General features: G+C 41.0%; 1 protein-coding gene and 1 long non-coding RNA gene across 9 annotated transcripts in view; one reads left to right on the top strand and one right to left on the bottom strand.

Annotated features, from left to right (window-relative positions):
* GRIA1 (glutamate ionotropic receptor AMPA type subunit 1) overlaps positions 1-14,375 on the bottom strand; it is a 200,696-nt gene that overhangs the window by 86,526 nt on the left and 99,795 nt on the right. For all 7 annotated transcript variants that reach the window (XR_014153891.1, XM_081851517.1, XM_081851512.1 and 4 more), the window contains exons 3-5: positions 10,847-11,086; positions 9,102-9,286; positions 3,802-3,855 (exon numbers count right to left, since the gene is read on the bottom strand). Coding sequence is in view for 6 of the 7 variants with exons in the window: in XM_081851517.1 (XP_081707643.1) it covers positions 3,802-3,855; positions 9,102-9,286; positions 10,847-11,086 (479 nt within the window). In the remaining variant the exon portion in view is untranslated. The remainder of the gene's footprint in view (positions 1-3,801; positions 3,856-9,101; positions 9,287-10,846; positions 11,087-14,375) is intronic.
* Positions 10,473-14,375, top strand: part of LOC309336134 — a 31,087-nt gene continuing 27,184 nt past the window's right edge. For both annotated transcript variants that reach the window (XR_014153904.1, XR_014153905.1), the window contains exon 1: positions 10,473-10,549. This is a non-coding gene — a long non-coding RNA (uncharacterized lncRNA). The remainder of the gene's footprint in view (positions 10,550-14,375) is intronic.

Below are 14,375 nucleotides of genomic sequence, written 5' to 3'. Positions count from 1 at the left end.
CAGCTCACCACGTGTGAACTTGGCAGTCCTATCACAAGAACCGTTCCTAACTAAAAGCAACTGAATGATCCAGTACAGATTTGAAAACAATGGCAACTATATTCTGAAGCTTATGCAACTATCCACTTAGCACACAGCCTATAGTATTTGGTAACAATACAATTGTGCATTCCCTTTTATCTTATATATTATAGCAAGGTCTCAGGACTAGCTGGGGGGAAATGGTAGTTACAGTTTGATTCGACGGTAGCATAATATTTAATGAGTGATGGCCATACACCTTGATTTTCAGTGCCAAGCTGCAGGAAAGGATATAATGCACCAAATGATTTTACTAGAATTACCTTCTAAAGGCATACATACATGCACAGACTTCTTAAACAAGATGGAGTGTGGCTTGCATTTTCACTATGTCAAGAAGCCCAGGGGGGTGAAATTACAATGCATTTCACTAGCCTGGGTGTGTTTTCAGTTTCTGCTCTTTCACAATTGCTGACTGTGAAGAACTGTAGCAATGGCAAATCATGGCAGTTGGAACGTAAGTCATATTATATATTTGATAGCAGCACATGCAGAGGGTAGGAAAAACTGAGCTGTAAACTCAAGCCCTATTCAGGTATTCTGCTCAGGTGCAACACCGATAACGTGAGCGGGGAAATACGAATGAGTGCAGGGTTCAAAATCAGATGGGGTGTGTCAACAGGTAGGAGGAAGCTTCACATTTCAGAACTGTGTCTTCCTTTACATGTAGGGTGGTGGTGGGGGTAGCAACTGAGGTGGGGGGAGCAGAGCTTAGCTCCCTTCATTCTCTCTCTCTCTCTCTCTCTCTCTCTCTCTCTCTCTCTTTCTCTCTGCGTGTGTGGAGATTTTATAGCTGAGCAGAATACCCCAAAGGGAGTTCCAGGCAATCTCTTAAAACCAAAACAACCACCAAGTATTTTCAACAGAAAATATGCAGATGGACCTTTCAATTGCCATCTTTTATGTATACATGCATGCATGAAAAACCCCTTCCCCAAAAAACCAGTCTATGAAAAATACCAGTGAAATGCATCATGTTTCGCGGGAGGAAGAACTTACAAAATTCATTTCAAATTTCATACATGAAATATACTCGTAGTTGAGTGTTGATTTCATGCTCTTTACTTCAGCTCATGGTAAACAGTGAGTGAGTGCTTTCCCCTAAAACCTCTGGCTATATAGACAGTGGTACCTCGGGTTACAGATGCTTCAGGTTGCAGACTCCGCTAACCCAGAAATAGTACCTCAGGTTAAGAACTTTGCTTCAGGATGAGAACAGAAATTGTGTTCCAGCAGCACGGCAGCAGCGGGAGGCCCCATTAGATAAAGTGGTGCTTCAGGTTAAGATCAGTTTCAGGTTAAGAACGGACCTCCAGAACGAATTAAGTTCTTAACCCGAGGTACTACTGTACATTATTTACAGAATGAGTCCTGTGTGATTGGCTGATTGAACTCCCCTCCTGGAGCCTGATTGGACTGTTCATGCAGGCCAATCAGGTTGCTGATTCACTTCCTCCTGGAGCTGGATTGGGTAGCTCCTGCAGACCAATCAGGTTGCTGCCTTCTAGGATCCTACCTGCCTATTGTTCTAGGATCCAAGTTCAGTACATAACAGTACAGATCACAAAAAAGAGGATCTGCATCACCAAAAAAAAATGGAACGAAAGAGGGTACAGGCCTCAAAAAGGACATTTTTCAACCACCCAAAAGCACCCAAGGAACACAAAGCAGTGTCAAAGCAGCCTAAGTAGAGGAGGGAGTGGCCTGGTAAGGGGTGTGGTCTATGGAAAGTCCTAAGGGCCAAATATAGAGATCTGGGTGAACCACATTTGTCCTGTGGTTCCAAACCCCAGTTTATCACATTATTTACATGCTGCGCTGGTTCTGTCTGGCATAATGGGAGTGTGGCGGGAGGGGGAGCCCAGGCTCTCTTTCTTTAACACTGGAGTACTTCAATAAAATGATGTTTACCACTGAGTCAGTTTTAACTAGAATATTGTAGTTGACTGAAGTCCCAATCTGTTCTTTTGCTGAGAGGGCTCCTGGGATTGCTAATGGGACATGGAACACTTCACTTTTGGTACACTGACTAAAATGCAGTGCAGTTTAGTAGAAAGTGAATGTCATTACTGCCTGCTTATAGCTGTGTGGTGGCCTAGATTAAATGAGTTTGGAAGTGCGGACATATTGAAGCCATGTGGCCATGACATACACAATAACAAACTCTTAAACCATTATTGGCATTCTCACCAGAGAACTAAGAGACTAAACATCTCTGGAGAATGAACAGTCTTTTCATAGGGACCTGCCAAATGCTTGTTATCCAGGTTCACACACAAACAAGGTATTTTCAATTTGTATGCTATTTCCTGCATCTGAATACTAACCCCACTGGAATGTTAAAAGGACTTTTGAAAGCAAAAATCAAAACCTCATGTATTTCAGGATCTGAAAATAGTATAACCATACATTAATCTAAATGCCTATTTACAAAAGTGTGCAATGCAGTCAAGACTGGTATCTTTTCTTCTCCTGCTCTGGCCAGACTATGAGGGCCCACTTGCACTATACATTTAAAACAGTATCATCCCACTTTAAGCAATCATAGCTTCCTTCAAAGGATCCTGGTAACTGTGGTTTGTTACAGGTGCTGAGAGTTGTTAGTGTTGGGATACAGCCAGGGAGACGGAGCCATCAGGCAGGCCTCAGTCATCTCCGGACGATCACCGGTCTCCCGTGGAACAGCATCAGTCAATTAGTGACACGAGCCTCAGATACATTTCAAGACTCATGCACACCCTTTCTGCAGAGTCTCCACAGCGAAAGACGCTGACAGGAGAGCATATTTACAGCTTTATTCAAAGTAGATCAGCACAAAGGAAAAACATGACTGCTTGCCTCCATGTCCAGGAAAACAGCCAGAACAAAAGCTATATACAAAACGGAAGTTCCCAGCGAGAAGCTGGAAGTCAACAGGCATGTGATACACAACAATCATGCCTGACCATTTAAGGTGGAACGGAAATATCCTTACAGTTAGGTGACCCCTATTTCCCTCACAGAGCTTCAATTCCCAAAGATCCTGGGAAGAGTGACTGATTATTAAACCACTCTGATAATTGTAGTTCTGTGCATGGTTAACTCACCCAAATGATTTTAAATAAATTTCTTCCTGCCTTTAATAAAATAACTGTTTAAATGTCTTCCTTTGGTTAAAGCTGATTTGTTTTGGTTTAACTTCGTATGCAGTCTTGTTTTTCACCCTACACCTGAATTATCGCACTACCTTCTACCGAGTGTTGGCTGGTTCAGCAAGTTCCAGGCTGCATACACAACCTACATTTAAAACACATTTAAAGGTTCACGGGAACCATAGTCTGCCTGTCACAGAGCTACAATCCCAAGCACCATTAAACTACAGTTCCCAGAATAATTTGGAAAGATCATGTGCTTTAAATGTAAGGAACGTACAGATAGGGTTTGTTATACCACACACCTCTTGTGGTGTATGCAACATCTCGTGCTAACACAGCACTCCAAAACAAAAGCACTTATTTTCAAGAGTCATGTTGGAACACCACACATGCAGATGAGCACATCTATATGTACCATTGTGTATAATTGGATGAAGGATAACAGTCCACTATGTTGCACTGTTGGGTGTTTAAAGCCACCCTAAATTCCACTCTAAGTTTCCCTAAGTGCTGAATTTATAACTAATTTTAAAAAATGCTCAGAAAAGACATGTAGGCAATAGAAAGCAAACAACATCCAGCTTACCAGAGTTGCAAGAATATAGTGGTAGCCTATCCCATTTTTTCCAAGCTTGATGATCTGTGGTGGTGAAACACAAAACATTTTATTTAGCAGTATAATTTACTGGTAAAACAAGGAGACTTTCACAATGTCTCTCCTGCTTCTGCAATTATTTTAGTTCAGTTGTACTATAAATGAGAATATTTGCATCATGACTACTGAGAAGCTACGGTACTTAAAAAAACACAAACCCATTCCCATATTCAAGCTAGGAGAAACTGTCTGTAATGACACATGGGGTTACAGTTGCTACGTGATCGGAATAAGCAAGGAAGAAGTTGCAAAATGAGTACAGTTACTATATCCCCAAAGTAGGGTGCAAACGCATAATACATTATCCTCATGCATCGTAAATGTTTTAGAAAATTATGCTGCTCTCTATCTCACAAGCAAAGGGCGATGATGATCACCGCTACTGACAAGAGCAGTTTGCTGTCATGTCTTCCAGGGCTGGCTTGTGTATTAGACAATGGTAGAGCACACAAAAGGCTGAGGGAGTTTGCCTTTTGCTTTTTCAGCTTTTGCTGTAATGTCTCAAATGGGACTTGCAGACTTCACCTGGACTGGCCTCCATGAACTCCTGGGGTTATCGGGGGCCCACAGACCATCTCACAGATGGGGAAAGAGGTGGAATGCTTACTTCTCGTATGACAGCAGAAGCAGGTGAAAAAAAGAAGCACAAGCTACCGGTATGTCTTTGTGAGAGCAGAAGGACAATATGAGAACTGCCTTGAGGTTTCAACAGCAACCAGCTAAGTGTATCAACCTGACAAACAGGGCATGGCCACCCCATATTATTTTTCAGATATTCAGAGGTGGGATGACTTTGCACATGGAGGTTTCATTTTTCCATCATGGTTAACAAGTCTGACTTCTGTAGCAGTGTGTCATGGTTTAAATAGGAGGTGGGAAACTTTCAGCCCTCATTTCTGTGAGGGGCAAGAGGAAACAGGGTGCCAGAGAGAAAAAAAGAAGGTAGCAGAAATAGATTAAAGGAGTGACCCTGCCCATTTTGGGCTTTGACCTCACCCACTGGCTCTGGTATGTATGCTCCCACCCCCACAACAGATTACTCCTGAGAAAGTGCCACTCTCAGCCGCCACACTATTCAGTATTTTGGGGGCTGACTTCTATGATAGTTCTGGGATCATACTTTATTTTTTCTGAGCCTCCATCAGTGACTTCCCCAGCAGAACTAAAGGACTGGCTGAACGGCCTAAGGGCAGAGGTCTTCACCCATAGGCACTAAAAGGCAGAAAGGTACTGAATTGAGTATCCCTGGGTGCAATTAATGCTCAAGGCATTTCCTTTCTGGTCAGCACCTACAGTCTGAAAGAGCCTATTGCAGGTCTGTAAATGGGATGGAAGGGGACGTGGGTGGCACTCTGGGTTAAACCACAAAGCCTAGGACTTGCTGATCAGAAGGTCGGCAGTTCGAATCCCTGTGACAGGGTGAGCTCCAGCTGCTCGGTCCCAGCTCCTGGCAACCTAGCATTTTGAAAGCACATCAAAGTGCAAGTAGATAAATAGGTACCGCTCCGGCAGGAAGGTAAACGGCATTTCTGTGCGCCGCTTTGCCAGAAGCGGCTTAGTCATGCTGGCCACATGACCCGGAATCTGTACACCAGCTCCCTCGGCCAATAAAGCGAGATGAGTGCCGCAAGCCCAGAGTCGGCCACGACTGGACCTAATGGTCAGGGGTCCCTTTACCTTAAATGGGATGGAAACCCTCACCATTATGCCTTGTTCCAGGGTTGTGGGGTTTATAAACATTCTCAGGTTCCCGCTCACCTTAAAGGTTATATTCCGGTTAAATGGGCACAGCAGTATTTAACCGTGGACAATCTGCACTATGTCTGGAGAGCAAAGGTGGCCCCAAGGGCACACAGATCTAGCCTGTGCAACATTATAAGTTTATATATGGCATTCCTCTCTAACAAATGTGTAGTGTTGTCTGTGAATTTCTCTCCCCAGCACCATGACCTTTGCAGGGCTGAATGCAGACAGTTTTACTGTTCTTTGTCACTATAAATGCTGAATGGCTCATAATGCTGTCGGGTTCCTTTGCCAGTAATAGATATCTTTCCATTGCCTTTGCAGAACTGAAGAGACTCTTTCTAAAGGGCAAAGTTAGTTGCACTCTTCCTCATCTGCTTTTATTGACATTGTTTTTCCCATCCACTTTCTCCCCATCCCCTACCAGCTCAGTATATGCTTGGGCTGAGCTCTTATCGAATTTGCATGAACCAAAACACTGGCAATGCTACCTATTGGGAAATGGAGAGGAGAGCAGCAGGACAGCAACCCTGAGCTATTTCTGTCCATTTCTTCCCACCCACTCCTGCATCTTTATGAGCTTTTTTAGCTACAGACAAGAATAGGTACAATACAAATTAAATTCTGGGACCTTTCGATTTCTTTTTAATAGAGCACGTGACCGCAGAATGAAAAAGTGCGGATGGGTTTTCAATTAAACATCAATGCCCAGGTGGGATCTGTAGGAATACTCAACAATGTCATAAAGATCCCTGGCATTACAATTATCACCAAATGGATTAGTGGTTATTGGACACTTGTTCATATGTTAACTGGCTCACCTGCCTTAGCCTTTTGCAGAAATGCTCTTGAGTATACATTAAAAGCTGTCTGAGTCCTATGCTAATAACCCAGCACCTCAATTAGTGTTATCAGAGCAGACATTTGTTAGCACTTCTGGATACAAATAAGTAAGGCTCTACCACCTTTCACACCAGGCAGATCTCCTGGGTGGGATAATTAAATAATGACTGCAGCAAATGAGTCTGGAACGTCTGCAGATCAGCATGATCTTTCACAAAAGGTTCATTTCAGTTGCATGGATTTCTCCTGAACCCAGGAAGTGGCTCAAGCTTCATGATATTTTAGGGTACAATTGCCAGGCAGGAAAAGAAAAGGGCTGCCTTACAAGCCATCAGTGCAGATTGGAAATAACTAGAACAAAATGAATATGGGAAGCGAGGCAGTTGTTTTAAAATTATGTTGTCTGTTTCTAACTTTTTGCAGATGTATGTACAAAAATAAACCCAGAAAACTATCTCATAATATATATTTTATATAAAAAGAATGTGAAAAGAGTTCCTGCATACAGGCCCACTTGCTTCAGTGTGTATACAATTACTATTCCCCCCCCCCTTTAATATTTATATGCTGGGTATAAATTCAACTGCCTAGTTCCCTCTCAAGATTGTGGCACTGCGATAAAAAAAAAAACAAAAAACACTGAGAAACCTTTTTCTTCCATGGATCTCTTCAAAGACACTAACATATATCCAAACAACTAATATATGTTTGGGCTGAAGCTATATGTTTCTGTTAGCCTTTATGGTCAAATAACATCTTGTGCCTCCTGATGCTATTTCCTTTTTCCTTCTGCATGAGGAAGCTTGGATTGTGGCCCGTTACCTAAAGGGCTGGCTTGTGTGTGTCTTTATTTATTGAAAGAGATAGGAAACAGATTTAAGTTACACATGTTGTCAATCATCTCTGGCAATCCACCAAATGCAAATCAAACGAAATGCGATGAAAAATGAATTTTTAAAGGACTTCTATCTACCACTGTGTCTTAAAATGTAAGAACCAGATGCAGATGCAGGAAAGTTAAACCTACAAGCCTGGAACATGTTGTGAATTTCACCATTCTATGTTTATTTTGTAGTCCAAAGATAAAAGTTTTTTTACCCAGAGAAGGAAACCTGAGTCAAATCCTACTGACTTCCCTTCTGTTATTATTTTTCAGTTGTAAAGTGTATACTGAAGAATTGTGGATCTGTATTTACTACTATTTATCAAATTTCTGGCATCATAGCTGAATATCTCTGGAATGAAAGCATAGCTCCTCAGCAGCATAAATCACAGTTCAGGTTTCAGGCATAAGGCAACAGGTGACTACAAATAAACAGATGGGATGAGCCCAGGGGAACAGTGAGATTAATCTGATAAACACTCTAATCCCAGAATTACAGCACAGCAGCTGTTTTGTCATAGGCAATTTTTCATGCACCAGTGCAAACAAGCTACCTGTATATGGATTTGCAAAAGGTATCCATTTATCTCTGCAGCTATTTCTGCCTTCCCATATACTGGTATGGCCTACTGGGGCCACTTTGTGTGAATACAACTGTGGTGTTTTTACAATTCATATCTGTTGTGTCACATGCAAAATTGACTTAATTGTGACTCATTTACACATTTGGTTGTTTATATCTTACATAGAACAGATGATGATAGTTTCAAACCTGTTGTCTGTTCAGAGCACTGAACCACAACAGTGAAGAAGGGCTTTTCATATCAGAAGTGGAAAATCATTTTCATATTCATGGCATCACTGGTGAGGTGTGTCTGTCTCCTTCATTGTGGATTTGCATGAGGAACTTACAAACATTCCTGTTTACCCACACATTTGATGGTTAAAAGACATCCATCCTGATAGCCCTGAGATCTCTGGTTGAGATAATATTTTTAACTGTTTTTTAAAATAAATAATGTGTTTGCCTCTCTGGCCTCCTTTGGCAGGAAGGGAGGAATATAAATTGAAATAATGAATGAAGAAATAAATAATTTTGGGAACGTTGAAGGCAATTTAGAAGAAATAAGGTGATAGCTTCAGGGGTCCAGAATAATATTATGGTATGACTGAGAACTAGATGGGAGACCAGGAAGTGTGGGGCTATTATTATTATTATTATTAATCAGATGGCACATTATTCCATCTTTCTGTTTCCTTACCTGTTAATTTCTCCCTTTTTATGTAATCTTTCACACGACATAAAAGTGACTTCTGGAAATTTAGTGGACTGTAGCAGAATTTAAGGTTGCAAAATGTATTGGATTAAATAGAACTTAATTATTGAGATATCCCCTTTTTTAAAAAAAGCTATCTTATGTAGAGACTATATCATGTCATATGTTGCAGTCCTAAAGAGCCCCCCTCCCCAATGGCTTAGAATAAAAGTATTAGCAAATCAACAAAGAAAATCCCATACAAATATCTACTTATTAAATTCCTTCAAATAGATTTTATTGACTCAGGAAAACATTCAGACCCTGCTAGTCTCCAGCAGGGGAAAAAAACCTATAAAGTGTCTTAAAAGGGTAACATGTTTATTCTGACATAAATGTTTGTGGATTAAAACCCACTTCCCTGTAATAAATATGGTAGCTTTTTGGGTGCCATAAGACTCCTTGTTGTTTTCCCTGTCTCAGCAGCACTTAATATTGGCACTCACCTTGCCCAAGATAGCATTGAGCCGCTCTGATTCACAGTCCACCACCACCACCCGCTCCTTCTTCTTCTCCAGGTTCTGGAAGAGTGACTTGTACTCTTCTTCTGTTGTTGTCATTATATTGACAGCTGTCACCTGCCAGTTTTTTTCTGCTGCTGTATCCAACACTTTCTGAAGTACTGACAAACCTAAGATGGGATGAGATGAGGGGGGGGGGGAGAAGAAATAAATCATTTCCCCCCCAAAAAAAATCATACGCCACCTTTTAAGGCAGAACATTTCCAAGGTGACTTATATCAAAACCACCATGCACAGTATATAAAATCTATGAATCCCAAGGTTAGTTCTTCTAAATGGCTTTCCTTGTACAACTGTCGGTAATATTGTGACCATTGTAAATGATTTATTTGGAAGTATAGCCTACCACTACAGTCATACCTTGATTCTGGGATGCCTTGGCACTTGTACGTTTTGGCTCCCAACAGCCACAAACCCAGAAATGAGTTTGCAAATATTTTTTGGAAGCCGAACGTCTGACACGGCTTAAGTGGCTTCCAACTGAGGAAGCTCCTGAAGCCAATCGGAAGCTGCGCCTTGGTTTTCAAACGTTTTTGGAAGTTGAACTGACTTCCGGAACAAATTACATTTGAGAACCAAGGTATGACTGTATATCTATAAGCTTCAGGGCAATTTAATATGTAACATTTATATATACAGCGTGATTGAAGTTTCAAACATTTATGTGAGAAGACGCCAGCTGAGGAGTGTACAGGTTCCGTTCTTCCCCACTACAGGGTTGTGGCCATGGGCAAGGCTCAATACATGACTGAAAGGAACTGACCTTAAATTCTAAAGAGAGATGGATTCTTTAGCATACCAGACCCACAAACCAACACTAAAGAATGCAGAGAATTTTACTTAACTGATAAAGTGAATCAAGTTAAGTCCATTAATATAGGAACAAAATTGTGAGGGGTTTTGTAAGCATAGTATATTTGGTTGGGAGCTACCCAGAGTGGCTGGGGAAACCCAGCCAGATGGGCGGGGTATTATTATTATTATTATTATTATTATTATTATTATTATTACTATTACTATTATTATCTGGTGTGTGGCCTTCCTGTTGTGAGAGCCCCTCAAGTTTTCCTTCTGAGGGAATTACAGGCCTTTAAGAAAAGCCCCACTTATATACTGAAGGGAAAGCAATGACTCATGTCACATACTTTTCAGCAAACATGTAGGATAGGCTAGTATTGTTGTTCCCCTACTGCAGGTTTGGAGAGGACTGATGCTGAAGCCATTTCATGGTGACTTGCCTAACTCAGGCTAGTAAAGATGCTTAGTGAGCTGCCAATATTCTGCTCCCAGAGATGGGCCTCCCCACCCAACTGCCACCAGTGGTTCTTGCCCTGACGGGATGGGAGAAGATGCTGAAATGGGCTTTTAAAAAGGTATTATTATTATTATTATTATTATTATTATTATTTGCCCCATTTGTATTTTTTATTTTATTGTATAATTGTCATGGTGCTCACTGTTTTAATAATTTTATGTATAATGCTTTGTGAAGTGAAAATTGGTTAAAAAAGGAAGAAATGACTAAAATAATTACACAAACAAGTACAATTATGGGGGAAATGAAATTAGACCCAATGGCCTTGGTACATTCGATGACTAACAACGAGTCTTCTTCCCTACTCCCCCTCCCTCTCTAATCCTGCTGTGTGTCACTCTTCAGTCAGACTCACCCCGGTCAGCGTCATAAATATACATAAATTTCTGGCACTTGTAATATTCTATAACACTGATGAGGGCATCCTGTAGTTCTGGGCGCAGCTGAAGAACAAATTGATTGGATGTGTCGACAGGGAAGCTGGGTGTTACAAAGCAGACGTGGAGTGCCCCACAGAAGGATGTGAGCATGTTGACAGTCCTCCTCTCATAAAAGCCAAAGATAGCGTAGACACCCTTGGAAAACTGTGAACAGACTAAGAAGGGGGGGAGGGGGAGAAGTCAGTCAGAGAGGCAGCAAAAAGATTAGGCTCATTTTCATTTTATCTTTGCAAGTATATGTATGATTCAAAACTACTGCACATCTCACTGAATGAAAGCCTCAAGGTCTGAGTAATCAAGAAAGTTTAGCCTATTCAGGAATTATTTTGGTTTAGAAATATGCAGGGAGGCTTCCCACTACAGACAGTCACCTTCCAACTTGAGGACAACCAACAATTTGATGGACACCCCCCCCCGCCATGCAATATGCAGTATGTGCAATCCATTGCACATGGTTTCCTTCACCAAAAACACATGGAGCACTGTGGAATGACACTTTCAATTCGTTACTTAGAACTGGATAGAAGCTATATCTTACATAGAGGCAAAACCTCACTCTGGGAGGGGAGGGTGGTAGTGAGTTTTATTTGTTGTTATTATGTAATTCTGTTTTAAGTGTGAAACCAACAAAACATGTTAAACAAAAAACAGCATGGAGGAACAAAGAGATGTAAGTCTGCTCTGGATCTGAACTCATCAGAGATCATGAGTGTGCATTTGTTGATATCTTGCTGGCCCATTGACTAATAGAAGATAACTTCTGTCCATTCTATATGATTTATTTTGGAAACAGCAGGTCTGTGCTCTCATGTGAGATTAAAAGGCCTGGAGTGATAGTTTCTCAAATACTTAACAGAGGAACTTAGATTCAAAAAGCAGGGGGCAGGACTCCCCTAATGAACCACATCAGTGTAAGCCCTATGCAAGCAGACTAACCCCCTCCCCCAAAAAATGGTTCATGGGTTGGTAGGGGGTCAGGAGAACCCCCAAACTGTGTGCAGGGAAGAGAGAGGAGAGAGATTTCTATCTGGAAAGACTGAATTCCTGCACATGTGGAATATTTGTCATAGTGTGTGCTGAATTCCACTCAGTAGAAATAAGGTTTCAGTTGCATCCAACACACTCACTCAAGCAAAGGGGAAAAAGGGTGGTGTTATGAGTTGTCTGACTCTATCATCCTGTGACATATAACACATAGGGACTGGGTAAAAATGGTTCTAAGAAGTCAACATAATAAACATTTATGAAAGCAACATGCTTCTGACAGCCAGTGGAAACTTACAGTTCACTGAGAAGAGGTGTTAGATTATCATAGCAACAAACTGTACAGATTATCATAGCAACAAACTGTACAGATCTATGCGAGCACTTTTTTCTTTCATGGAGAATTAGTAGTTATCAAAACATCTAAGTTAGGACTGGAATCCTGTCTATTCACATTAAAGTCTCATATTTCAAAACCTGAATTTTGCTTTGAAAAGTTCATGATAAAAATCAACATTCGGCCATCCAATAAAGCTCTAAAATGTTAGTTTATCCTACCACTTTGCAGTGGCTTCCTTAGTAGTCTGTGTGTTTGAAGCTGATTTATCTTTAAGGACATGTGAGTAAATGAAACAGACTTCACTTTTCCAGGCCAAGAAATACTGAATTATCAACTCATTGAAGAATACTGGGCTAGATAGCCTTTGGTCTCATTCAGAATTCTAATGTTTTTATGGAAGAAACATAAAGGAAGCATTGAAAAGCTGAAAGAAGAGTTATTACCATTAATGTTACCTCATACATTAAACTGGGTTTTTATTAATCAATCATATATATATATAACACCTTACCACACAACAACACAATATATTTAAAGAACATAGCATAAAAGGAGCCCTGGTAGATCAGGCTGAAGGCATTTGTTCTCACAGAAGCCAGTCAGTCTATAGGAAGCCCACAAAGAGGGTTCACGAATCGCAGCATTGGTATGCAGAGGCATACTGCCTCTGGACAGTATTCAGCTACAGAGTCCCTTCCTCACAAGGATTTCTGCTCGTACAACTGGATTTTCCTCTTCTCCTGTCCCTATATGTGCCTCATGCTTTCCAAACTGAGGAATCCCTAGAGCAGATTCGTTTATTTATTAAATTTGTCTCTTGCTCTATATTGCCCGAGGCAACTCAAAGCAACTTAACAACCAAGCAAATAGACAATAAACCCCATATACTGTAGATACATTTAAAACAAAGAGGAAAGAGCAATACATTAAAAACATTCACCCACAGAGAGGGTATGCAGGGGAGACATAGGGGGAAGCATTCCATTATGCAAGGAAAACTCCCTCCCTCAGATACTGGAGGTTATATAGCCATCATGACTGGTAGCCATTGGCTGACATTCTCCATTAATTTGTTATTTCCATTGCACTTTGTAAGCCAATGACCTAGGTTTACTAAGAGCTATATATTAATCTAATTCAGAGCCATGGAGCAATTCAAATGACACCAATTTGGCCATGTAGGCTAAAATCACACAATCAGTTTCCAGATAAAATGTATAACTGATTGCATGACTTGTGCTACACACATCAGCTTTTATCCATCCAAACTGTAATTCGAATATGCCATCCCTACCCCTGAAATCTGGTAAAAAAAAATCACTTGTTATTCAGACAACCAAGTCTGCTTGGGAGTGAGTGAACACTCACACTGTGATAGTTTGGTCATATATTTTCGGCTGTGTGTAAGAATGCAGAATGGCTGAAAACAGGCATTTTTACATAACTGAAAACAAGGTTTCAAAATGTCAGATAGGCCTAGCTTTCTTTGAATATAATTTCAATATTTCCCATTGCTGCTATGCAGGACGTGGTCTCTTGTCAATCATCTCCTCAGGAGAGTACTTGAAAGAGACCATGGGAGTGCTTGAAGGCTGATAGCTACAAATTTTCTGGGGGGAAAGTGCATGGTGGGGGACAGCAGCATATCTTGAGTGGTAAACCTCAGGCTTATATACTGTCAAGCTCATTTAACTTCACTCGTGTTTATGGTACATTCCAATTATTCTAAATCAAATTCTTAGGTGCTAGCGCTGAGAGCCTTTCCTCCTCTGACCAAGCCCTTGGCTTTAAAATTAGCGGTAGACATGTCTGGGAAACTTGGGGGGGGGGGGGGGACTGAATTAGTTCTCCTTGATCAAACATCCAGACTTACATTCACCTGTGTGAAGAATACGATCAAACAAATGGGTTTGGTCTTATACAAAGCCTACTTTGATGCCTTGCTCATTCTGCTTGGGTTTTTGTCACTAGCTAGGTGGTTAATTTAGTTTACTAATTCCAATTGGACCTCCTTTTTTGTTTGTATGTGTATTTACACATCTTCTAGAGCTGGCCAAAGGATAGCTATGGGGAATTATATTCTTCCACCCCAATTGAAAGAAATGTAAGAAGTGAAGACG

The sequence above is a fragment of the Podarcis erhardii genome, assembly GCF_964252035.2.
Source record: "Podarcis erhardii genome assembly, chromosome: 2".
NCBI lineage: Eukaryota > Metazoa > Chordata > Lepidosauria > Squamata > Lacertidae > Podarcis > Podarcis erhardii.
This window is presented reverse-complemented; position numbering and strand designations above follow the sequence as displayed.